At 38.0% G+C, this 26377-nt stretch overlaps 5 protein-coding genes across 10 annotated transcripts; 1 reads left to right on the forward strand and 4 right to left on the reverse strand.

The window, feature by feature from the left end:
- The first annotated feature begins 2398 nt into the window (after positions 1 to 2398).
- On the forward strand, positions 2399 to 7598 carry LOC149400707 (uncharacterized). Of its 4 annotated transcripts, none has more exons than XM_089613207.1 (7): positions 2400 to 2567; positions 2688 to 2896; positions 2985 to 3120; positions 3593 to 3734; positions 4100 to 4142; positions 4789 to 5107; positions 6075 to 7598. In XM_089613207.1, the coding sequence occupies exons 2-7, from the start codon at positions 2711 to 2713 to the stop codon at positions 6116 to 6118; spliced, it is 870 nt and encodes a 289-aa protein (XP_089469333.1). In that variant the 5' UTR covers positions 2400 to 2567; positions 2688 to 2710; the 3' UTR covers positions 6119 to 7598. The 4 variants fall into 4 exon arrangements, with proteins under 4 accessions (XP_089469335.1, XP_089469332.1, XP_089469333.1 ...); XM_089613208.1 differs by having other exon boundaries at positions 2694 to 2896; XM_089613209.1 differs by having other exon boundaries at positions 2399 to 2896; positions 6055 to 7598.
- Positions 7599 to 7978: 380 nt separating this feature from the next.
- Positions 7979 to 9743, reverse strand: LHCB5 (light harvesting complex of photosystem II 5). Its single transcript, XM_089613205.1, has 6 exons — positions 9410 to 9743; positions 9029 to 9113; positions 8879 to 8929; positions 8668 to 8788; positions 8444 to 8578; positions 7979 to 8368 (listed from the first exon to the last, which is right to left on the reverse strand). The coding sequence occupies exons 1-6, from the start codon at positions 9630 to 9632 to the stop codon at positions 8108 to 8110; spliced, it is 876 nt and encodes a 291-aa protein (XP_089469331.1). The 5' UTR covers positions 9633 to 9743; the 3' UTR covers positions 7979 to 8107.
- A 414-nt stretch (positions 9744 to 10157) lies between these two features.
- LOC149400709 (glycine-rich protein) lies at positions 10158 to 11154 on the reverse strand. The gene is made up of 3 exons (XM_089612678.1): positions 10841 to 11154; positions 10482 to 10644; positions 10158 to 10380 (listed from the first exon to the last, which is right to left on the reverse strand). The coding sequence occupies exons 1-3, from the start codon at positions 10983 to 10985 to the stop codon at positions 10284 to 10286; spliced, it is 405 nt and encodes a 134-aa protein (XP_089468804.1). The 5' UTR covers positions 10986 to 11154; the 3' UTR covers positions 10158 to 10283.
- A 1118-nt stretch (positions 11155 to 12272) lies between these two features.
- LOC149400710 (CLP protease regulatory subunit CLPX1, mitochondrial-like) lies at positions 12273 to 17505 on the reverse strand. Of its 2 annotated transcripts, none has more exons than XM_089611132.1 (15): positions 16548 to 17505; positions 16393 to 16460; positions 16218 to 16324; positions 16032 to 16111; positions 15725 to 15775; positions 15544 to 15618; positions 15360 to 15437; positions 14556 to 14612; positions 13992 to 14062; positions 13809 to 13908; positions 13613 to 13717; positions 13204 to 13266; positions 12987 to 13109; positions 12736 to 12897; positions 12273 to 12613 (listed from the first exon to the last, which is right to left on the reverse strand). In XM_089611132.1, exons 1-15 carry the CDS (start codon positions 17271 to 17273, stop codon positions 12539 to 12541), a joined length of 1941 nt encoding a protein of 646 aa, XP_089467258.1. In that variant the 5' UTR covers positions 17274 to 17505; the 3' UTR covers positions 12273 to 12538. The 2 variants fall into 2 exon arrangements, with proteins under 2 accessions (XP_089467258.1, XP_089467257.1); XM_089611131.1 differs by having other exon boundaries at positions 13992 to 14065.
- A 1830-nt stretch (positions 17506 to 19335) lies between these two features.
- LOC149400711 (oxidoreductase/transition metal ion-binding protein (DUF3531)) lies at positions 19336 to 21559 on the reverse strand. 2 transcript variants are annotated; one of them, XM_089611134.1, is made up of 8 exons: positions 21134 to 21559; positions 20753 to 20838; positions 20521 to 20599; positions 20353 to 20412; positions 20109 to 20230; positions 19921 to 19992; positions 19575 to 19686; positions 19336 to 19508 (listed from the first exon to the last, which is right to left on the reverse strand). In XM_089611134.1, the coding sequence occupies exons 1-7, from the start codon at positions 21506 to 21508 to the stop codon at positions 19584 to 19586; spliced, it is 897 nt and encodes a 298-aa protein (XP_089467260.1). In that variant the 5' UTR covers positions 21509 to 21559; the 3' UTR covers positions 19336 to 19508; positions 19575 to 19583. The 2 variants fall into 2 exon arrangements, with proteins under 2 accessions (XP_089467260.1, XP_089467259.1); XM_089611133.1 differs by having other exon boundaries at positions 19336 to 19686.
- Between the last annotated feature and the right edge of the window lie 4818 nt (positions 21560 to 26377).

Consider the following 26377-nt stretch of genomic DNA (forward strand, 5'->3'; position numbering starts at 1 on the left):
ATTTACTGGCATGATTCACTTTCTCTGATCAAACCCAATTGGGAGACAGCTATTTCAATGTTTTTTTTTCTTTCCAGCTGATCATAACATGCCATGATCTTCATATTCCTATATAGTACTACTAGTACTACACATGACCATGCATGGTTATATATTTATTTACAAATGACTCTTTTTTTCCAGCTATTCATAAATTACTATTTATACAAAGCAGTAGAGATCAGCACGTTATAGCTTCAAAACTTAATCAGATGGACTAGATGGTATTAATAATTGATTGCTTTTGTGTTATGCATGAGTATACTTATTCAGATTGTCGTAATCCAACCAGATTTTAACTGCCAAATTAATCCATACAAAATCCTTGCGTGTACACATACACATATAGGGATTGATTTGGACTTTGAATAAATAATGTGAAAACCCTAAACCCGTACCTGATTACAACGAGATCGTTTTCTCATCGAACTGCTTTTGGGGGGTTTTTTTTTTATTGTCTAAAAGCTGAGAGTATTATATTACATAGAGGATGTTGAGATAGAGATTAATTAAGATAAGAATTAATTAAGAAAATGGACAGGCTAACCCCTTTTAGGGTAAGAAGGAAGGAAGGACTAGTATTATTCTTCCCGCGTGATATGTGCCAACAGCTTTAATATTGCGTTCCGTTTATGCCCCTTCACATTTTTAGTCGACAGTCAAAAAGGTGTGCGAATTGACGGTTTTGGTGTGCGTGGCATAGTCCGTAATAAAAGCGGTTAAGCAGGGAGTCTTTAGTGATATAGCTAAAAGGAGAGACAGCCGTGGAAGGACATAATAATAATAGAATTAGTAGCAAATCCCACGCTCGTCATTAAGCGCGTGCGATCATCACTACTACACAGTACACGTAGACTGGACAAGACAACCCCAGAGAGATCAATTAGTTTCTTCACGATGATTTGAGAGACCAACTAATTAAATTATATAATTTTTATAGCATGACTGGAAAACATAAGAATTGAGCTCATTCAAGTATAATGTCTCAGTTTATAATAAGATTTTATTGAGTCAATAAATAAAATAAACGAGATACTACGTGATCTACTTTTAATTTATATATGTAGTTCATTATTATCAATTTATTTTGAAAAACTGAATGGAAACTAGAAGGCATATTAAAGAAGATGGGAGAGCATTAACTGTTTGGATCAAAGTCAATTGCAACAAATGTCAAAGCAAAATTAAGTTCATTTTTTTTTTGTGGCAATTGTAGAAAAACTATAATAATAACTCTCTCCTTATTTATACGATAATTTCCTTCATTGAGAAAACGATGGATAAGTGACAATAACTACTAGTTGATTTTGAAAAATTGGATGGAAACTTTAGGAGCATTAAATTATAGAAGCGGGAAATATAAATTGTAACTAAATTCTTGAATCAAACCATCAAAGTCAATAGCAATAAGAAAATGTCACATCATTTTTATGAACAAATTGTCTATGAACAAATTGTCTATTCTTGTTAATCTTTTTCATCATATTGTTCTTCAACACGATAACATGCTACCCATCTATCAGTATCATAAAGCATTAACAATAATTATACCAATTTTAAGCCACGTAAATGATGTTGTAATTACAAGATAGTCCACCTTTTAAATTTTCCAAAATTATTCAATATGCTATGGTGATAATTTTGATCAAATATTCCTATTTATCTATTTTTTTTATATTTTTTGTCCATTTTTAAAATGAAAATATTGTTCATCAATACTGATGACAGTAATACAAATGGGCTCTACCTAGCATGTCATCAGCGCATTGGCGCGCTAATGAACATCAGCATGAATGCTCTTTTTAAAAAAAATGATTTTTTATTTTACTTTAAAAATTACATATTAACCCTTTTTGAAATTTTTCTTACACATTAGTCCTATTATTTACATTTCCGACTCCGTCTCTCCGTGTTATGATTTTCCCATTTATTTTTCTTTGGTTTAATTTATATCAATCAATTAATAACAAGGATAATTTGCTCAATTTAAAATATATTAATTTGGCTATTTTATAAATGAAATCTTGATTATTTCATAAGTTAAATATTAATTTGACTCTTATCATAGTCAATAACAACGTAGACTTTGGGGGCCTTCCCCCACTCAAATTTTTATTTACTTTATGTTATTTTTTATCTATTTTTTTATTTCATCTTTAAAATTTATAAATTACCATTGATTGCAGGTAAAGTAATTAGTAGTAAAATGGTAAAAGAGAGAGAGGAGGGATGGGATTTGGAGTGCACGTGGAGAGGGAAGAGAGTGGGGAGAGAGAGAGAGAGAGAGAGAGAGAGAGAGAGAGAGAGAGTTCACAAAGAAAGAACACACACAATAATGTAAGCTTCTGTTTATGTATATTATTATTTTCCATTTCTTCTCACTCTCTCTCTCTCTTACTTTTGCTTTCTCTCTATTCTCTTCTCTTCTTTCCCTCTCCCTGACCTAATTGTGCGTCTGCGTGTGCTGTGATCAAAACAAACAACATATAGTGAGAGAGCAAGAAGCATCGATCGCCATCTGAATTGAGGTCACCATCGATCGCCATCATCTTCATTCATCATCAGTGTGTTGCATACTAGAGCAATTAATAAGTTGATCGATCGAGAGCAGCAGAATAATTCTAGTGCATAAACATATACATACAGAGAGAGAGAGAGAGAGAGAGAGAGAATGATGAGTCCGGCGTCGGGGCAAGGGCAGTTCGGGGACACGACGTACACGAAGGTGTTCGTGGGAGGGCTTGCGTGGGAGACTCAGAAGGAGACCATGAAGACCTACTTTGAGCAGTTCGGCGATATCTTGGAAGCTGTCGTCATCACCGACAAGGCCACCGGCAGATCCAAGGGCTACGGATTCGTATGTTTATTTATATAACTCTCTCTCTCTCCTCTCTCTATCTCTCTCTCCACGTATATTTACATGTATATGTACTCTCACATCGTAGGTGACATTCCGGGAAGGCGACGCGGCGATGAGAGCGTGCGTCGACGCGGCGCCGGTGATAGATGGGAGGAGGGCCAACTGTAATCTCGCCTCTTTGGGTGCTCAGAGATCCAAGCCATCCACTCCTAACAAGCATGGTACTGGTACCACAATCTTTTGCTTTTTTTTTTTTTGTAGATCTGCAGTGACACCTTTTTAATTAATTCGTTCATTAAAAGTGTTTCAATTCGTATTGTGTGGGCGGGGGGGTGTTTGAGTTGGAAAAAAAAATACCAAATATGTGTGTACTAGAATACAAGATCCTGGGAATATTCCCTCTCTATATATATTAGCTCATCATCGATCGGTAACAGTAGTATATTCAGGTCATTTTTTTTTCTTCTTCTTTCTATTTCACTGAAACAAAAGAGGAACAGTAGTGTAGTACACTACGGAACTGGCGTTCATTATTTTTGCTGCCATTTATCAATACAAGCACACAACGAAACAATACATGACCATGATCTACTCAACGAGCTTGTACTGCAGTAGTTGTATATATACGTATATGATATAATAAATGAAGTTACTATAATTACATATAAATATTGACGGGACAATATATTACAGGAGGAGGGAGGGGCATTAGGGTAATTGGGAGCGGCGGCGGAGGCGGGTTCGGGTCGGTGAGCGTGGGAGGTGGCGGTTTTGCCTCCGCCGCGGCGTTTCCTCATTACGCCATCCACCAAGGCATTCCGTATAACCTCTATGGGTGTGTAATTATTTTATGATTCTTCTTTTTTCACCGTAAATATCATTATCTCCTTTAATATGGATCTAAGCCAATATGTAGCTGCTTTTACTTTGTTACCTAATAGTTAATGCACTCCCATTATTATTATGCATGCACGTGCATTTTGCCAACTCATCATCCACATTCAAACCAACTATTGTTACTGAATCCACAAAATTTATACCACGCTCATACCAAACCCACATGCACATAATCAACCACTATATTCTTTCCCGTTTAAAATATATGAGTTTTTACATTTAAAATCACTGCTGTGCTCTTTTTAATCACATGTATATGATTATGATCTACAATTTTGAAAGGGTTTTTTTTTTTTTTTTCAGGTACTCTTCCTACTCGCCAGATTACACGTACCCTACGCCTATGGTATGCATAAACTTACTTACTCTACTACCCCAATGTGATTTTAATTTTTTTGTTTTTTTACTATGTATTCAATTTTATTATAAGTAAACTAGTGGTTATTGGAGACTGACTTCTATTCAGGTAAAACTAATTATTTTGCCACAAAGATTAATTAGTAGACGGAGTTTTTATGAGATATTGCGATCAAGACAACAACTAATTATTTTTTTTACATATATGAATGAAGTCCTTTTGTTTTAAAGCTACTATTGTTTCTTAAAAGTTTGTTGAAAATTTGTATGGCAATTACCAACATGATGTAACCAATAAAATTATCATACTTCGAGCAAAAAAATAAAATCATCATACTGGATCTCTTAGCTTAAATTTTTCAAGAATTTTTTTACGATAACAATTACTCTTTCATATTATCGTACATCATTTTTTGTTTTACCTGAATATTTTTATGTTATATATCTCATTACATGCCCTCCCATCAAAATCAAAGTAAATCATGTAATCACTTTTTTTTAATTCAATTGTGATGACATGACTTATTTTGATTAGAGGAAGAAATTAAAATAGGACAGATGATCCAAATTCATAATATATATATATGTATCATGATTATAACTAAATGTCGATGTGTTTGTGTTGGGACGAGCAGAGCTACTATGGAATGTATGGAGGAGCAACAACGCAGTATCCGGGGATGTTCCCGGCGGCGGGGATGATGACTGGTGGGGCCGGGGTTGGCGCTGCAGCGGCGGCGGCGTTCTACCCTTACCTCCAATTTAGCGAAAGTGCAACGACGGCCGGAGGAGGAGGAGGAGGTGGTTACCACGGCGGCGTGCAATACCCTCAGCAGCAGCAGCACCACCAGCAATTGTTCCATCATCATCACTATCCGTCCATTAACTCCCACTACCCGCATCACTACACTTCTCCCATGTCTCTCGCCCCCTCCCCCGCCTTGCAATCCCCTGGTATGCATATATCTCTCTCTACTTATGCACTATTTTTTTTTCATTTATTCGGATCATCTCCAACTCACTCCATTTCGAAGTTTCTCCTTCAATATCTAAGAGATGGACACTAAAGAAGTTTCTCTATGTAAAAAAGAAAAAGACAGTAGATACTTTTTTTTTTTTTTATGTAAAGTAAATGATTTTTTTTTATTATTATAAAAAAAAAATGGTAAGTGGGCCCCACTATAATAAGTGGGTCTCACTTCTATTTGAGCATTAGTGATGGCTATCAGTTTTCAAAACATCAAGGAATATATGTTTTTTCAATGTTGAGGATGGAATACCGGGGAATATTGGTTCTAGATAAAGCATTGTTATATTGTTCAATTTGTTGCAGGGCTGCAGAAGTGTGACCACTATATTTTTTTTTTTTATATATATAATGCATTTGTTACCATTTTTTTTACAAAAAATTAGCCAAATAAATCACCAAAAATCAAATTGCTAGATAACCAATTTTTTGTAATTTTTTTGTAAATAGGCACTTCAACTTATTTACGGTACTAAAAAAACAAAAATACTAAAAAATATTCTCAATTATTTTGGACTTTTTTGTCTTTTTGAGCGTCGTAAATAAGTTGAAGGGTCTATTTACAGAAAATTTATAAAATATTAACTATTATACAAAATGCTATAAGTCAAATGACTATATAGCTAAAAGATCCTTTTTTTTATTCTTTCAATTCTCTAAATTTTTGTTGCCATAACGAGATAGTTTTATTATTTTTCCCTGATAAAGAGAAAATGATGAGATGATATCTTAGAGCATTTAGACATATTGACTTTGGGAGCTGTTTAACTAGTTTCTATATATTGTTATTTTTTTTTTATGAGAACTAATATTAAAGTTCAATGTGTATATAATTTGCATACTATGATGACAAGATACTAATACAGTTTGACAGTGTGTTTTGCTGTGCAACAGGCGTAAGGATGGCAGCCCTTCAGGCACCAATCCCTCATCGTTAAGATGTGTATCATCACCATCTTCATTTTGGATATCATATATATCATCATCATCATGTAATCTCTCCCTCTCTCTCAACAAAACTACTTCACCAGTAGTAACTACATCAACCACTTGCTCTCTCAATCATGTGATCAGTTTGCATATACATAATATGCTTCTGAACATCACCATCATCATCACCATATCATCATCATGCTCTCATCCAAAAAGATCACCAACCTTTGGCCTAACCATGGTTAATCTCAATATTCCCCTCTCTGCTAATTGACTCACCGGCACAAAATGCTGCTCTCTGAAAGAGCTCATTATGTGACATTGAGACCTTCTCCGCGTTTGGAGGAGATGAGTCTCTCTCTCATGTGCATTTGCATCTAACCAAAAGGGTTCGATGAACCGACCCGAAATTGGCTAATGTTGGATTTTAGCCGTCGTTTTTTTGCCGGGAGGAAGGGCTTTTGGCAAACAACAATCTGACTTCTCTTTAGCCCATCACAGGTTAAGTAACCAAGTTCCTGTAAATCCAATAATATCTCGTCTCTTCCAAAAAAAAAAAAAGGCCAACTTATGATTTGTACTAGCTTAGTGGTACCCAAGTTTTCCATCTTTAGACTTTGATCTTAAAAAATGACAATCAACTTAGATCATCAGTACTACGAGGCGGTACTAGTTTTGGCGACATAGAATACGGGCATGGAAATGGATCATTGCCCAGATAAAATAGTTCTTAACACATCTAGTCTCAGGGTACATTAGTTGGTATAGCTTTAGCTAGAGCAACTAGGAAGAGTCTCATGTTTAAAAAATCTCTTTTTTCATTTTTAATTTATTTTTAACACCCCTATTTTTCGGTTGTTACACATCAAAAAAAACTTCCTCTATGGACAAGAGGAAAGCCACTTCTTTTTTTTTTTTTTTTTTTCTCTGTAAATTCAATGGTGAGCCACACTTTGGTAGTTTTGGCTCCACTTTTACTAACACCTTAGAACTATCTAGGCATAGTGTACTTGCTTAGCATAGCCTTGTACTTAGCTTTTGTTAGCATGGCTCTGAGAACTCCATTAAAGGATGTGGATGATCTCAGAGCACTTTTGCATATGAGCCTTGGGAGATATTTGGATTCCCTTGGGTTCTTCTCTCCACTAACACTTACCAACCATGGTTAGGACGTAGCAGGTTGATCTCATCTCTCATCTCTCATCATTCATCACTCATCTCTACTCTACTCGCTCTCTTTCTCTCTTATCACTCTTTCATTGCAATGTCATTTTTCTTTTTTGAGATGAAACTAAATACTCTTTTAATTATGTCTATAGAGACATCCTGTATAAGCCTAGGGTTTGGCTTTTCTGGATTGAACTTAGGAATTCGTTTCTGCCTACTCAAGACCATTAATCATTCTCTGTCTTTGTGATTTTCTGATTGAGAATGTAATATAATCATATGATATGCCTCTTTAATTATTTCATGTTTTAGACTGTTTTTTGCTTGCCTGTTTTTTTTTTCCGCAACAACACAGCTTATACGGGTCGTGATCGTATAATTAGTCGCTGTAAAAGAATTCACTCAACCCAAAGATACAGAATGAGATGATATGTATGGTGATCACAAACAGAAAATTGACATGTTACATCTCAACCGAATTGAACCATATTTAAGTTCTTAATTTCCTTCTCGAGGCATTGTAAAACGGTCCTCTCTAATAATAACGAAGGGAAAAAAGAAATACTCAAGGACATCTCTAATTGTGTTGATGTTGTACTTATGTATGAAATGTTCTTGTGAATTAGGCAGTGTCAAAGATTACTTGTTGTATAAGGAAACATAAGATAAGAAGAATACATGATCAACACCTCTCTCCATAAAACCAAAACAGAGTTCCATTTAGAAAGTTGTACAAGTACAATGGAAGACAGTGCATTTGGTACCATTTTTTTTTTTTTTTTAAAGAAAAAAAAAAGTGGAAAAGAAATAATAAAAAGTGGGGTCGCTTAGAGGGTGGGAACTCTTTCAACGTTTCCGGAGAGGACGGTGAGCAAGTTGTTGCCGAAGGGGTCGCTGAGATGCTTGGAGAGATTCTCGACCGGTCCTTCGCCGGTGACGTAAGCTTGGATGAAGAATCCGAGCATCGAGAACATAGCGAGCCTCCCGTTCTTGATCTCCTTCACCTTCAACAGAGCGGCCTGGTCCGGGTCCTTTGCCAGGCCCAACGGGTCGAACGGCCCGCCCGGGTGAAGCTTGTCCTCCAAGTCCTGCTCCAACACAAAGCACACATTCATTTTTTTTCGCAATCTTAATTACTCGGAAATTGATTTTTATCGACGTACCAGGCCGTTGGTGATACGGTAGTACTCGGCGCCGCCGAGGAGAACCACCTCGGCGATGACAGCGAGGACGAGGTTGATTGGGATGTTCTTTCCGAAGTAGTTGAGCGTGTTTCCGTCCAGAAGCAGAGCTCCGGTCTGAGACCACCCAACGAGTGGTTGTTAATTAGTTGGGAATCCCGAGATTGAAATGAATGACGGGTTTTTTTGGGTGTGAATGGGATTACCTTGAACCAGACAGCCTCGGGGCCACAGGAGGCGCCGAACTTGTTGAAGGCCTCGGGGATGATGAACCCGGCGGCTCCGAGCATTGCCCATCGACCGTGGATCAACTCGTAGCCTTGGTATCTGCAGATTCACACCACTCGCAAAATGAGTTTGAACCCGATTCACACCGATCTAAAGGTCTCGCTTAATGAGATCGGTTCAGAAACTTACTTGGCCAAGTCCTCTGGCTTCTTTCCCAAGCCAAAAGGATCGTAGCCGTAGCTGCAGTAATGGTTCAGAAAGAAGCATATAAATACACACACCTCGCAAATATATATATATATATATAGAGAGAGAGAGAGAGAGAGAGAGAGAGCTTACTCTCCGGGAACCTCTCCGGTCAAGTACTCCGGGATTTCTGAGCGGTCGAGGAGTCCATCCGGCAAGAAAATTCTTCTGTCAGGGCCTGAAACAAGAACATGTGTGCAGGAACGGTAAATTGGGGGCTAATGTGCAACAACAGCAAAATCAGGAGGCTAATTTGTAAATTTAAGGAAAAATAAAAAGAATTTTTTTTAAAATCGGCAAAACTTAAAAATAAAAATAAAATAAAATAAAAAAATTGGCGGGGCTAAAGCCTTCCTGGACTTGGCCTATATCAAGTGTGAGTCGAACCCACGATCTCAAACTGATTAATACATTTGTTTATAATGTGTTTGAGAGAGAGAGAGAGAGAGAGAGAGAGAGAGAGAGAGTACATACCGTACCACTTGGCGAGCTCATCGTCGACGGGGGCGACGGCGGCGGCGGGCTTGGCCTTGGCGGGCTTCTTCTTGGAGAAGAGAGCCACGGTCTTGAAAACGCCGCCGTTTGAGGCCGAGCTCGGAGCGGCTGCTGACCTGGCAACGCCGCTCAAAAGGGGTTTCCCCAGCATCTCAGACACGCCCAGCGACGCCGCTGCCGTCGATGCTGCTACCGATGCCATTCTCTCTCTCTCTCTCTCTCTCTCTCTCTCTCTCTAGGGTTCAAAGATCAAAGACTAGGAATAGGAAATGCAAAGCAGAGAGAGAGACGTTGATATTATTTTAGTAGACATGATGAACTCTGCTATATGGTTGAACTCGTGGCCCTGGACATGCCATGTCAGCGTTCCTTTGATTGGTCACCACTCCACGCCCCGTAATCCCTTCCCCGCCTCCCATTGGATCACATTCGCTGACGTGGATTCTTCCCGGATAAAATCACATATCCTCTTCCTCAACATAACCCTATCTCTTTTTTTTTCATTTCTTTTTACTTCACTCTCAAGTCTCAACCATCCATTTCAACAATGAAATAAAAACACACCATACGCTCATGGACTCCACGCACCAATCATCTTTTCTTTATTTTTATTTAATTACTTAACATTTGGCTTCATCTATACTTGTTTATTTACTTCAATTTTTTATTTCCTTTTGCTCAGTGGTGCTTGACTAATTTTGGTTGAAGAGAACAGAGAGAGTGGGGGTGAAAAGAAAGGTTTCATTTTTATACGTAAGTATGAACACCATGATTAACTTGTGTCACAATTTACAATCCATAATAGGGAGAATTATCAATCCAAATATGAAAGTAAGCAAAGACAGGAACAAAATCACGATCGTCTCCACTTGTCAAGCTCCCGAGAGGTGGCTCTCAAAACCTTCTTAGTATTGTCCACAAGCTCATCGACCAGCGCACCTATCTCATCCCTGCAAACCCACACAAACACAATAATCACATAAAAAAAAAAACAAAAAAAAAAAACAAAGCAGCAACAAGGTATTGAGTTTTCAAGTGACGTGTCACTCACTGCGTAGGGTAGCTTGCGACCCCCGAGACATTGGAGTATCGGCGGTGCTCGTCCCGAGCGACGCCTCTGCCGAGACCGTACCCGAATCCCACGCCAACACCGCATCCAACCCCGAACCCGAACCCGAATCGTATCCCCGGAATACCCGCACCAAAACCCGCTCCTGAACAATAACCATGTTCCGTCGTTCCATCATCAATTTCAATACGCTTTGGACCGATTAAACTAATTGATCGACAAACCTAAACCTACGGCTGCTCGATAATTTCATCCAGTGAGGATGTTGATTAGTTGTTCTAGAAGAAGCTATGTAGAAAATTGAAATTGATTAGGGTTTGGGGAAGAGAGAGAGAGAGTACCGCCGAGAAGGCCGATCCCGAAGCCGACACCGCAGCCGGCGCCGATGCCGAAGGCGGGGCCCAGCTTGAGTCCGAGTTGCTTTGACGTCAGCACCGGAAGCTTCTCCCACAGCAACCCTTTCCCTCCATCTTCACTTCTTCTCATCTCCTCCTTCTCACCCCCTTTTCTTAGTTCTTCTTCTTCTAACCTAACTTTTTTTTTTTTGGTTATTACTTCCTAAAACCAAAATATTTAGGTCTCTTCCTAGTTCCCAATGAGACTCTTCCCAATATGGGCCTGCGGAACATGTGAGATGACCTCTTTGCCATGAAAATTCTTGCCTAAATTTGTAATTTATGCTTAATTAATTTAATTTGATGATAAGATGTATACAGTATAAATATTCACACTACTAGACCATTCAATAAATAAAATATTTTTTTTGTGTGATATACTCAAGAGACTCGCAGGTCTAAATCTTACGACGTAGATTATAAATTCATTTATCTTTAAAAAAAAAAAATTATTTAAAGAAGAACAAAAACAAATGGTACTATAATTGACCTCATTTAGTTACGATAATCTCGTTATTAAGCTTTTTAAAAATAAGAATAATCAAATCAATAGTTCAATAGTCCATCTTTTTTTTTAAATTAACTTTTTATTTAATTTAATTTATTTGTGAATTGACGAGCTATTTTTTTAATAAAATGAATCTTGATCTAAAATTTTAAAAAAATATAGAGGTATGATTAGTTGCAATAAATTTTTTATACTAATATGCACAAATAAATTATTGCTCCTCTATGGAGTTGCATGCCAATGTCAATATACAACAATTAGTGTCAATTGGTAATTATCGGAGCTCTACAAGGTGATTTTCTTTGATGTACAAAAATATCCTCTATTATTGGGACAACTATACCATATTTTTCACACACAAATAGAGACTTGAATGAGAATTGAGTCTTACCCATCATCTCTCATCATCATATGATCCACTTCTTACGAAATTTCAAAAAAAATTGTTAGCTGTCTTGATCTTTTTTTTTTTTTTTTTTTAAGTGCTTTTCTTTGAAGCACCTTCAATAATTCATTTTTCAATGTCAAATAGTATTTTCATCAGATGCATAGTGAACGCAAAATTAAAGGACAACATAAACTCCAATAAATTATTTGTTTCAGATCATTGCCCCTAGTTTGTTCCGTCATCGATAATTATGACAAGAACTTAAATAATAGACAATATGCCGATGATAAAAATGCATTATTTTTTAGGGAAAAAAAACAACTATGAGACTATGAGTTATAAACGCGAATTTTGGATTGCCGGTAAAATCATATATTCCCATTACAGTTACACTAGAACTAGATGTATCTTCTTGTCGTCGTCATTACTTTTCTTTTCATGCACATAAATATCAGACCACTAAATGATGGTACCGTATGAAGTTGTGTAAAAGACCAACCCCTTCATTTCTCAATGATTATACAAGTTTTTATACAACATTCTGCTTTATGAGGATTCTACATCTTTCTTTCTTTCTTTTTCTTTAAATTATTTTTGGACCGGTCATTGCTTGTTCCGTATACACTCGGATCAGAACCTACATTATTACTGACTAGGGGGGTAAACTACACAGTGACATGATTGAAATCTTTACCAATTGGTAAGGACTTACAAATGAAAACAACAAATGAGAAGGTATTTATGAGTGTTACATGCTCATGGCTCTCGAAGAAAGTTCAGATTCTCCATCCTGTGATTCTCTCTCACTAGACCCGGCATTTTCCTGCCAAGTAAGATGAGCTTGTTATGAGGCGTTTATTTTCAAATGAATATATGCATGTGGACTACAGAAAGATATCAATTCTAATAATCAGGGATAAAATTGTGGTGTATCAGAGGTCGTACCAGAGAATCTTTTAGCTTGTCGTGTTCTGCTATAAAACGATCCAATGCACCGTCTCCACGGAGAATCTTCCCTCCACACCCAGGAGAACCAACTGTACCAATTGAATCTTCATCAACTACGACGGCATCGATTCTCTCACTTCCCGACTTGACATCCGGAATCTGGCCAATAACCATCAAAGGGAATTACGTCTGGATATTGTGGAATTCAATAGAAAAAAATAAAATCTCCAATGCAGAATGTTACACACCTCATACATGGCCTCGGTTAGAATGGTTTCAATTATTGCTCTCAGACCCCTCGCACCAGTATTCTTAGCCATTGCCGTATTTGCAATCTTTCTCAGGGCATTCTCCGTAAAGTGTAACTTGACCTGAAACATTTACGAATTAGATAAATGCTTTGCTCGTTTGTTCGTGCATGTATGTGTACTCTCATGCGAGAGTGAAGGAGAAAATAGCGCTTACATTATTCATACTGAAAAGCTTCTTGTACTGCTTACCAAGAGCGTTTTTTGGTTCCATGAGAACCTGCACACAAAAAATTATTTATAGTGTCTGCTTTTGAGTGCGTATAAAATGCAAGTAAAGCTCATGCTACATAAAAATGACGGCATGTCACCAAAATTGGTATTATAAGATCTACGGGAATTTATTTGATATTGGATTATATTAAAAAAAAAGAAAAAAAAGAACATGATTTTATATTACCAACGTAAACAGTGACATACTAGAGAATATATGAAGCTTAGTTTTCTGTCGTTTAGAAATCTCAATGTAAGAGACTCCATTGGTAAGTATAAGAACAGTACATATAACATAAGAGATAACAGTACTGTATAATTCAAGCGTAAGAACAACATGTCAGTGAAATAACCTGAACAAGTTGGTCCTCCGTCAAAGCTAATAAGCTAACTAAAATCGGAAAGCGTCCAATAAACTCCGGTATGAGACCATAGGCAATAAGATCGGAACTTTCGACCTGGGAAAACAAAAGGAGGGTTTTAGTCTCACAACATCTTGACCAAAATGAAAATAGAAAAACTCGAGTTACAAAATGTCTAAATTCTTACCGACTCTAGCAACGACGATGTAACCGATGCACTGGTTACGCTTGTAGTTCTCATGTTAGCACGGATGGGAGCACCAAAACCAATGGAAGAATCTTGCCTTCTGCTCAATGTACGCCAAGGTGTTAGACCATGATAGGCAAGGAAAAGAATCAAGCAGAAAATTATAAGTTTAATAGTTGTTACCTTTCTGAAATGGTTTTGTCAAGATCAACAAATGCCCCGCCACATATAAAAAGAATATCTTTTGTGTCGATCTGCTGATAAATTACCCCCAAGTTAGAGGATAACATTTCAAACACGAATTCCCAGAAAAAGGGAAAAATGTTATGGTCCAAATGATAAGAGTTTTACTTTTTGTTTATCAGCTATCCCGATGTTAATATGCAGTTTGAATCAGCCACACGTTTTTTTTTTCCATCCTTTTTCATGTTTAATAGAAATCAGTAATATTTACTAGGGGTTAGATAGGAAAGTGGTAACCAGCTTACCTTAATTTAGTTTTTATGTAATGCAATTAAATAGAGGATATAATTTGGAATAATGAGGGGGTTCGAAATATTCTTGCCAAGTGATATAAATATCCACGAAGTAGTTCTTAAGGGGAAAAAGTGTGAGCTTACTATGTTCAAGAAGATATAAGAGATGTAGCTATTAGATTAGACTCACACAGCTCAAAAACAAGCGAAGATAATTCTCTAACTTTCAAGGAAAACAATACAATTGATCACTAGAATAAAAAGTGCACACCTGTATGTTATCACCCCTAGGATGCTTCCTCGCCCCCTTCTCAGGCACATTCACTATCTACCAAGAACAAATTATTCAACTCTTGAGCTACTAGCATAATGAGAAACACATTGTACAAAATCAAATGGGACGAGAATAAAGAAACACTCATTTCAATAGAGTATCTGTTAATACAGATGCAACGAACAGGAAAACACAAGACTTCCAAATTGTATACATAAATAAAAACCAGAATTGTCATTCCTTCTAATCAATAAAAACCAAATCAGGGATTATGAGGGAAGAAGGGTATGCTTGTAGTAGAATTGTGAGAAACGAAAGAAAGCTTAATTCCTTTGGGAGAGAACGAACCTTGCAAATGCAGCAACATTATCTTTGTATTCCACTCTATTACTTCTTTCTATTTAAAAATAAATAAATAAATCGAGGTTCATAACAAACTCTTTTGTCAATTTTGCAAACTTAGTTTTGATCCCGTTATGCTACACATACAGCACGGGACACTCTCCAACTTGTATCTTCTAGAATGGCAACCAATTGACCTTTCTTATATTAGAAAAAAAAAATTAACTTAAGTTAAATCCATAGAATTGATTCATATCTAACAGATGTGGGGCAATAGATCATACTACCTAGGCTTCATGTCCCAAGATTCGAGGTACAACACTCTCAAAAATGATGAACAACTGAGAAATTTTCCTGCTTTTATACATTGGAAAATCAGCAATGAACTGGAAACAATCGCAGAAACACAAGAACAAAGAAACCTGATGAGCATAGAGCAACGTGGCACAGTTAACTCACAGTTCCTTCGAGCATTTTCAGTAATGCCTGCTGAACACCCTCGCCAGAAACATCCCTGCTTATGTTCATGCTTTCAGCCTGAAGAATTAGTCCAACATATTCAGAATACTCCAATTGTCTAAATTGCTTTCTATATAATCCAATAAACGAACAGAGATATTATGCCTAAGAAGAGTTGAAGGACCTTCTTCGTTATTTTATCAACTTCATCAATGTAAATCATCCCTTGTTGTGCGGCTTGTACATTGAATTCAGCTGCCTATTTAGAAAGCACAGCAATGTCAGTCCAAGATTTAAAAAAATGAAATTGAAAATATTGAAAGTAAACTATAGGCTTGTTTAAAGAAACCTAAATAATCACAAACCGCAAGTAATTTGTGCAAAATTGATTCGACGTCTTCTCCTACATAACCAGCCTGGAAAAAGAAGTAACTGTTAAGTATATATGAAAGGAGAGAAACTGAAAGATATATCAAACCAAAAATCTATTATGTGAAGCTGAAGCCGGTTAGTAAACGTTTTAGTCATTAGGCGAACAAACTTAAGACATGCCAAGTATTTCAAAAGCAGTAGTAACATGAAAGTGAACAACAAGGAATCGAATGAACAAACAAGCTAAATGAGCCTGTTCGAATGAATTAGTAATGGAGGTAAATTAAGAAAAAGACTAACCTGTGTTAAAGTCGTAGCATCGGCAATGACAAAAGGCACATTCACAAAGCGAGCTAAAGTCTTGGCAAGCAATGTCTTCCCTGTTAAAAGAGGTTTAGCACGCTAAAATGCTTTCATCTCTTTATCCTAAGCTGATTCCGAAGTTTCCTAAAAAGGCAAGGCCCGGAAGAAAATAGCGCTTAATACCTGAGCCAGTCGGACCCATCAAAAGCACATTGCTCTTTTCTAGCTCAACGTCTTCGTCATCATCATCATAATCGGCTGCCTCGGGAGTCGAAGCCGCTGTTCCCAGCCTATAATTCAGAAACCCAATTCACACAAATGTAATAAGATAATCTAAAGGTAAACGAAAAAGGCTGACCCTTTGGATTTGGGAACTGAACTCTGGTGAATCCGCTTGTAGTGATTGTAAACGGCCACAGAAAGCACCTGGCATTGTAAGACGAGAACAAATCAACACAACATTAAGCAAAGCGAGTTCATTCATCGAAAGCCAGTGATAAAGAGACTGAAAACCTTTTTGGCTTTGTGCTGACCGATGACGAATTTATCAAGAGCCTCGCAGATTTGCTTCGGCGTTGGGAAATTGTGGCCGAGATTCGATCCTCCCCAGCCGGCTTTATTCCCACCATTGTCAGAGGCCCGAATTACGTTGACTCCGGGCGCGAACGGCGGTCCCGGCGGTGTATGGACAGCCAATCCGTTCGCCGGCCAATTCTCCGGCGGCGGTTCCTCTCCGCCTCCGGCGCCCTTGTTTCTCCGGGAGTCCGAGAAGGAAGCCCTGGCGCGATAGTTGGGCTGATTGGAGGTCCTCTTGTTGGCGAGCCTCCCAATCTCCACGGAATTGCCGTGGAGAGGAGTGATCCTCTGCACTCGGTAGAAGAAAGGCGTCTTGCAATTAGGGCACACATTCACGGCCAACTCTTCGTCCTCGCACTGGCTTACGGATTCTCCGCCGGTCGGAGGAGAATCGGCGGCGTTTGGGGTGAGGAGGAGCTCCATCCTGTTGTAAGAGCAGCGCGGACACTGAGCCTCCGCTCTGATCCTCCTCGGGCGGCGGTGATCATCGGGGCCTCCGCCGGAGCCGCCGGCGGACTTGCTGTAATCGCTCTCCTGTCCTCGCCGGAATCCCGCGAGCGGCGACGGAGACTGTCTGGGGGCGTTGGCGCGGCCGAGACGCTGAGCGACGGCCATGGCAATCTGGTTCCTGGTTCTCATCATCATCGTCCCTGACATTCTCATCAATCCTTTCCTAATCCTCTCACCGGATCGATCTGTGTGTATGGGTAGTTACTATTATTATTATTATTAATATTATAGTGAGTGTTTTTTATGTGTAGATTATTTTATTTTTTATTTTTTATCGTTTTGCTGAATAATCTGCTTGTGAAGGTGGAAATGAGATGAGGACTCCGTTAAGCTGTTTTTTCGGCGTTGTAATTTAATCTCATCCTAAATACTTTTGCTGAGTTTTATTTTTAATTTATTTCCTATTTAGATCTCATCTCATTCTCATCTAATACCTTTGTTTGTTATTCCTTTTTGTCAACTTGTGTGCTCCTTTGGACTCGCCCGCCAACCTTTCGTTCTTTACACGACATCAAGCATATGAAATGAAGTATTTTACCTTAATTTTCTAGGACGTGAGAATGATTTTAGTAATAAAAATACCACTGGTAGTGTAACAACTTAATTTACTCTATTGCATCGGGTACTTGAAAACTCATGATGTTGTTCTTTTCTTTCTTTCTTTTTTAAGCTCGAAAAACGATGTCACCATTTTTGTTCTATTTTTTAACGCCAATAAAATAAACCTCCTCAATTGTCAGTAACATTAACATATATAAATGTTATTTTTTTACATGGAAGATATCAAATTGGGTAAAATGGTGTACACATTTGGATGATGCACAAAATACACGAGTACTCACTCTCCTTAAGATATTATTTTGATGCCAAAAAAATCAAGGCATGCTTTCACAAAATCAATTTAGCAATAAACATTTATTTTTTTACTTCTTAAATTCATACATCATGTGTACTTATTCAAGATTGCTAGCTTACATAGGAGGCTTGAGAGTTGAGAGACTCAAATCTCGTTGTACACTGACAGATTAGACATACATATCTCTCTTTCTTTATGTAAAATACACATCTCATTCTTGCCAAAGCCAAACAAACCTATTTTCATTTCATCTTTTCTCAAAATTTTGAAAGAAATGAACTAATAGCCTAATAACAATATAAACAAAAATAAATATATTGTAGGCTTCTCTAATATCATAACTGATGCCAAAGAGATGAAGGAAAGGGAAAGACTGAAACTGAAGAAGAAGGAAATCAAATCTTCTGTGTTTAATCGAAATGCGGCGATTATTCTCATAGATTTTAGAAAATCTCATAAGTTTTAGAAATATCAGATGTATCCTTAACATCACTATAAATAGCAATTTTATATCTTAAAATTTTTATTGAGTCAAATATAACCCTTTTTACGAGTTTCGATTGAATTTCTCTAAAAAAATTCTTCTCCGATAATTAATCTAATAACCATTTTAAATAAAAAATTTATTCACCAGAAAATCATAAAAAGGATCATACTTGACTCAATAAAACTTTTTACGGTATAAAAATGCTATTTATAGTGATGTTAAAGGATACATCTGGTATTCTACAAACTATCATAATAATCGCCACATTTTGATTAACCACAGGGATACATATATGATATTTTCCCTATACAAATAGTGTTAGGAATCCCACATTGAAAGTGAATGGGAACTAACAAGAGCTTATAAAGGTCATGAGTTACACCTCTCATTACCAATTGGTTTTGAGATGCAACCCCATGATACTTTCACATGGTATCAGAGCCCATTAAGCCCAAACGGGTATCTGATCCAATCGTTGGGATTTGGCCCAAGATGAGCGAACGCAAAGAGCCGCCATCTTGAGGGGGCGTGTTAGGAATCCCACATTGAAAGTGAATGGGAACTAACAAGAACTTATAAAAGTCATGAGTTACTCCTCTCATTACCAATTGGTTTTGAGATGGAACCTCATGATACTTTCACATATACAAAGTCTAATTCCATGGTTTCCCTATACAAATAGGATTACGAGCACAGATTCATCATTTCTACAGCAAAAAAAAAAAGAGTATATATGGGAAGACTAATTCCTATCACTATTTCTATTGAAAATTAGTTTACCTCTATACTAGGCATAAACCTATGGCCTTACAGTACAAAGCCGAGCCCAAAACCAGAATTCCTAACACTACCAAACAGAGAGCAATACAAGCTTAAACCAAACAAGAACCCTTTTTTTTCCTTGAAGCACTCTGATATACAAGAAATATCCTATATCGGGAGACCGACCACAGCTTCCTTGAAGAACCCAAGCAATCGAAAACTTCGAGTCTCGAGAGGCACATTTTGCATTATTAGTGGCTAGTCTAATTTTAGCGATTTCCCAGCAACCATGAAATGCATAGAAAAAAAATAAATAAATAAAATAATTTTGGAGACTTCTCGGCGGTCGGCAAGTAGGCTAGATTTTGTGAACAGTGTAACCTGTGTCCTCAGATGTCATACTCTCCTTCCAGTTCTCGAATTCCTTTCCGCCAAACACAACTTGTTTGATCCCGACATAGCTTCGTGAGACAAAAAAAAATAATGAGACCCGAGTTCAATTTGACATAGGAGAGGCTGTGTCTTCGTGGAAATAAAACTTTTTTTCTCGCACGTGTTTTTTTCTACTAGCTGATGTCAATAAATAGAAAACATGCAACTAGAATTATGAGCTTGCTCTCTACCGAGATTGACCAGTCGAGTGTACAAACAGTAACACAAAGTGTAATAGATGTTAGGGAGAAAAAAAAACTTACTCCGAGCTTATCTGAGACAACGCATTTATCAAAACATCCAAAAGCAATGGTTCATTGGTGCCAATATCCACCCTGTTCATAATACTCTCTCTTAATCAGATGCGTTCGGCGGAAATGATGTAACTTCATGTACTAACCGAAGGGTTGTGAAGTAGTGATATTATAAATCGTAAAAGCGAGATTCATACCATAAACGGGCAAGTGTTTCTTGAATCTCGAGATCGCCAATATTGTAAAAAGTACTCGGAGTTACGTTCGCTCCCTGGATAGCATCGTAAGTTGGTCTTTTTTCCAATGGGGATTGAGATAACTGCAAGCAATGTTGCATGCACTTAGTTTATAGAATAGATGTACATCTAGGGTGTGATATTTGAGTGACAACATTATACTATATTATACAAATTTATTTATTTATTAAAAGAAGAGCATTACTTGCATGTTCATGGAATTACATCCGCCAAGGCGTCCAACAATGTGCCACGCTCGAATAGCCTACCACCACAAAAGCTCAACCACTCAACCATAGTTCCAAGATATGCTTGAATGCATAACGAAAAGAAAGAAAGAAAGAAAAAAGAGTTGCAATAGATTGTTACTCACATCGCATATTAGCGTAACATCTTTTTCCAACGGGGTGTTGTAAAACTCGAACCATATATGCGAGTCCGAGAAATCGAACCTGTAGTAAAAAAAATAAAACAAAAACGTTCGTACGCATAATCACCATTTTGACTGCGAGCAAACCGAAATAGAACTAGCACTCATAATCTTTTAGTAAGTCTGTCTATAAACAAATAAAGAATAAAAAAAGTTCCAAATAGTTGGGACTAACTTGTTGAAAATCACTTTCATAGGTACAGCTGATCCGGTCTTTGTATGCACAATCTTGTTCCTTTTCTTCCTCAACCTCTCTTCCATCTGCAATTGATTTGGTCAATGCACTACTTTGTAACATCGTAATTCTAATTTTGATATCTCCAATGGCAACGGTTCTAAAATCTCAAAGTCACTTTGAATTCTCTGTAGAACACACACACAGTAACTACGTGTTCATAATTCAATAGACTCGTCCAAAGTACAACAATTCTATTTGTTATCTCATTTCTTGTTTACACAACAAGTGTAACAAACTGATAAGAAACAAACAAAACCAACGAAACTCATATAAAACACAAAATCCAATAAGTATAGAAAGAATTGAAGAAAAGCTTACTCTGGCCTGAGCTTTCTGTGGATCGTCGAGACAACCGCCGAGAATCTCGGCTAATTCGGGATCTTTATCGTACTCCTTCTCGCCCTCTCTTCCCGAGTAGACGCCTCCGCGAGCGGAGAATCCATCGCCTTCCTCGTACTGTTCCTCCTCGTACTGTTCTTCCTCTATGTCGTCCGGTTCCATCAGCTCCGGCGAGACCAGCTCTGCGTCGACGCTCTCAGCTAAACCTGCGAGAGTGGTGAATTTGCGGCGACTCAGGACACGGAGAGAGAGCTTCGCGGGCGGGGAAAAGGCGAGTGAGTTGGAATGAAGACATTGTGAGGTGGTGAAGCGAAGGCTCGATGTTATGGGTGCGTAAGGGTGTAGGATAAGCATGGCTTTCGAGAGGTTTTTTTTTTTGTTGGAGAGGAACACTCAGATACGGGGTTTTGGAGGTGGGTTTTTAGTTTTTAAAGACTAGAGATTTCATGGATAATTAGTATCTATAAGTTGCCTAAATGGAAAAGTAGACTTACTATCACCATAAATTCCTTTAAGAAAAATAAAAATATCACCATCAATTCAAAACTATTACGAAAAAAAAGAATAACTTAAATCGAAAACTATTTAAACACTGATAAGATACGAATTTTAGAAGAGAGAAGTAGAGAGAGTAATGATGTTAGAGAAGTAGAGAGAGTAATGATGTTTCCAGGGCCGGCCCGAACTCATCCGGGGCCCTAAGCGAATAAACATTTTGGGGCATTTTGATCAACATTCAACAATATAAATATTTTCTACATTGTCCTGTTGTGAAACTTGTATGTACAAAAGTACTGTAGAATTGTCTAAGCTTGTAATTGTCCTGTTGTAAAACTTGTATGTTTTTTTTCTTTCTATACTATTGTCTTTGAAACAGGGTTTGCCTGGAGAGAGTGGAGACGAGTTGTGGGCCTCTGCAATTCAAATTCCCTAATGTCTGATGCTTCTCAATTAAAGCACTGCAATTTGAAACATTCAACTCTTAACCAAGCTGCCTAAAAATAAGTTAAAAAGACTACGAGAAATGTAAATTTGAGAAAATTACAATTGTGAGCTTTTTTTCCCTCAAAAGACTTATACTCGGATCCAATTCCCATGATCCAACTTGATACATTATAGTATGACTCAAACCTTATGATCTTTAACCCATTGGGCCTTGACTTTCAATAGATGATCTTGCTCGGTACATGACAGTGTGAGCCAAACAAATCGTCTGATTGTTCTACTGTACTGATTTTATTTTATTTATATTGTATTTTATTGCAGGAACGGAGAGCACACTCTGCCCAACTCATATGTTTATCTACTTATTCCCGGTATGAAAACCATAATTTTTCTGAGTAATCGGCTCACCAAGTAAATAAATATCAGAAAGCCATGAGTGAGAGAGACTATGAAGTAAGTAATGCGTACTCAGGCCAACAAAACTGGGTAGGTCTCTTCAAGTCAAATCCCTAAATTCAAATCCTGAAATTCCTAATTTTCAAATCCTGAAATCCCTAATTTTCAAATCCATTCTCAATATTTCAAATCCCTAATTTTCCTCACCTTGATTTAGTAGGGCTCGGTCGCCGGTCGGACTCGGACGCTCGGTGCTGCGGAGTGCGGTGCTCACTTCACTTGACGCGCGCGCGGAGGAGAGGCTCGTTTGGGTCGCGCGGAGGCGGAGGAGATGGGGCGTTTGTTTGGGTCGCACGGAGCCGGAGGAGATGGCGCGTTCGTTCGGGTCGCACGGAGATGGCGCGTTCGGCGTGAGTTTGGGTCGCGCGGAGGCGGAGTGAGAGGGTCGTTTGGGTCGCGCCGCGCGGAGTGAGAGACTCGTTCGTTTGCCGTCGCGGAGGAGGAGAGGCTCGATTAAATACAGTAATTTTTTTTTTGGAGCCCTTCCAAATTCGGGGCCCTAGGCTTGGGCCTAGCCCGCCTTAGCCCAGGGCCGGCACTGGATGTTTCCATTCATCATCTTCATCTATTTATAATAGATTTGTGTACATTAGTCAATAAGTTAGGTATAATTGCGGCGTGATAACTGTTATACCGTCATTTTTCTTATGATAAAAACGACGTCTCAATTGCTAAAATGACGTTACAATTGCAAAAACGATGTCACAATGTAAAAAGATAATTTAGTCACACGGACCGTAAATATGTTTGACCAAAACCGAGGACCGGTATACATGCTTACAAGCTATTTTATGATTGCACGCCCCCTGCTTCACGCGCCAAGCACCATGCACCATGCACCATGCGACAAGCGCCACGCGCCAAGCACCAAGCGATAAGCGTCACACACCAAGCACCAAGCGCCAAACATCAAGCGACAAGCGCTAAACGCCACGCACCAAGCGTCAAGCACCAAGAGTCAAGCACCATGCGCCAGCGCCAAACGCCACGCACCAAGCATCAAGCCCCAATATCCTATAAATAACTCACTCACACAAACCAAAAAGGTAAGTCATTCTCTCGACTCAGAATCCTCTCAACTCATAAAAAAAAAAAAAAAAAAAAATCGATGATCCTTCCATTCGACGAGAAAGAAAAAAAGAAAGAAAGAAAGACTGAAGATATGATTACCCAACAAAAACAGTGAATAAAAGACGAAGAATCCAACAAGAAGAACTAAGAATGCAACGAGAAGATATTCACCAATCCGAAAGACTCTCAAGAGGATAACAAGTCTTCACAATCATTTTTGAGAACCAAAGAAACGTGACTCCGACAACACAAGATCAAGACATGTCGCAAGTTCACACCCCGACACGTGTCTCGTAAATGTTATCCGAGAAACGGCATTAGCAGTAGCGTTAAGCTATATTTCAATGGTATTTGTTTGATATGAGAAATCATATCAAACCAGTCTCGATATATTCGTGATGAAAAAGGTCGATTTAGATTTTTAGATGGCCTCATAATTCCGCAATGAGATCAAATCCGATTCAGAGTGAAAATTGATGAAAAATAAATAATAACGTAAATAGATAATCAAAATATGTTTTTTTTATTGAATTATCATATCAATTGCAAGTAATAAATTATTAAAATGATGAAAGATGGTTGAGAATATCAAGAACAAGCAAGCTCGCGTCGGAATATAATCACAGGGAATCGATAATAAATGAAGATGATGGGCGAGCTTCGATTCTTTAGGGCTAATACATTGCACATTTGAAGCGGTCCTCGTCGTTTGTCTGATGGTCACGTTTCATCTTTGACTTGATCTTTGATGAGCGGTTGAGCACGTCGCATGTTGAATGGTCTACATTTTCAAGATCATCAGGAAAGCCGTTGAAGGAGTACGTCATCAAGTGAGTTGGACTAACACGAATGCGAGTTCGGAGAACATGGATATGAGGTGACGCGATGGCGAGCTCGATCAGATAATGTTTCATAATATCGAGCTCCTGAATGGAGATCTCAGCTTGATACTTTATTTGGGCCTCCACTGAACTTCAAAATTCTTCTTTGAGTTTAGACCAAATAAACTATTTTGACTTATACGTAGTCCAACATCAATCTCAACAGTATCCAATCACATAGAATAAGTTAAAGAGACAAATCTTATAAAATTTCGAAAGTATATTTGTTTTAGAGAAATTGCTCTATTTGCCACTCTTTTGATAACTTTTTCCCACATTCCACTAAAACCTTAATTTGTCCCAAAATGCCACCATGACAAGAGTAAAAAGTCAAGTTTGCCCTTCACTATCTATTTTCTTTACAAATTGGCAGACTTCTTTACTCACCCATTTTCTCGTCCAGTACATAGGTCTCAGTCTCTCTCTCTCTCCTCATTCGTCTATCTCTTCTCTCTCTCTTCCAGTCCATCTCTTCTCTGTCTCTCTCTCTCCCCCATCTCGTCCAAGCTCTCTCGTCCAGATCTTCTCTCTCTCTCTCTCTCCCCCACTCTCCCCCATCTCGTCCAAACTGAGAAAACTCGTGAACACGGCTCAAAAAATTCGTCGGAGGAGCTCAGTTATTGTCGGAGGAGCATTCCGACCAAAAAAAGAGAGAAGTTGCATTCCACGAAATAAAAGAGAACCCTAGGTTCGTTTTTTTTTCATTTTCTGGGTATAAAAAAGCTTTTCGTCTTGAAATAATGAAGATGGCGAAATAAAACCCTAGGTTCGTTCGTTTTTGTTGTTTAAAAGCATGGGTTTGTTATGGGTATGTTATGTGATTTTTGAAGATGACGTTCTTATTTGTTGACATATATGTCAACAATGTTGACATCAGATGTCAACAATGTTGACATCTATGTCAACATTGTTGACATCTAAACTCAACATTGTTGACATCTAAAGTCAACATTGTTGACATTTGAATGCTTTTTTTGTGGCCTGAAGTTTATTGAATTTCTTAACCCTTTCTTGCTGACTAAGTTTATCCTTGTTATTTTTCTTTTCTTCCTGGTAGGTTTTCTAGTTATTCATTTGCTTGCATTACATGATGGTGAGTTTTTGTTCTACAACTAATGAACGTTGTTGACTCTAATATTGTCAAAAATATGCAGAAATGTCAGGAAAACACTCCATTGAATCTCCGGTGACAAACTATGACGACTTCGAGCCCCGAAAGAGAAAATGTTCTAAAAATGAGGTACATTTTGATGCCAAGCAAAGCTGATTTTTTGTTATTATTTTTTATGATTGTAGACATTCATACCTATAATTGTAGACAATTACTAAAATTGTAGTCAATTGATGTTAATAAGGCAAGCGGATCGGAACTTGGTGATGCACAACTCACGGAGTTTCTAATGAGCCAGGCTGAGTACATATGGTACTTGGATACTTTTTGTAGTGAAACTGAATCGGGTCCGATCATGTGTCTCGAAAGTGTTATGAAAGAAATCATCGGAGACGACTGGGAGACTCAGTTGAAGAAAAAAGGAGATTTTATGGAAGTCGTGCCCAAGGGGACACAACTGTTTATGCTGAAAACACAGAGAGAGGAACTTCTCTATTATAGGAGGATGAGGATCAACAAGAAATGACTCTGACGATGAATTTCTCACATCATTGGTCTAAACTTCGTAATATTTATATTTTTGTATGAGTTTTTGTATGACTTGAATGCTTGAAACTGCTTAATATGTCTATTTACACTATGTTTTATATATGTGTAATGATGTGAATTGCATGCCTAAGTGAAGAACTAAATTTAAATTCATCTCGCCGGTAATTTGAAGACTGCTTTTAAGGGGATTTCGAAGGATGTGAAGTGGAA

The sequence above is a fragment of the Urtica dioica genome, chromosome 4, assembly GCF_054948205.1.
Source record: "Urtica dioica subsp. dioica isolate 48M chromosome 4, U.dioica_male_clone48M_v1_H2, whole genome shotgun sequence".
NCBI classification, from domain to species: Eukaryota; Viridiplantae; Streptophyta; class Magnoliopsida; order Rosales; family Urticaceae; genus Urtica; species Urtica dioica.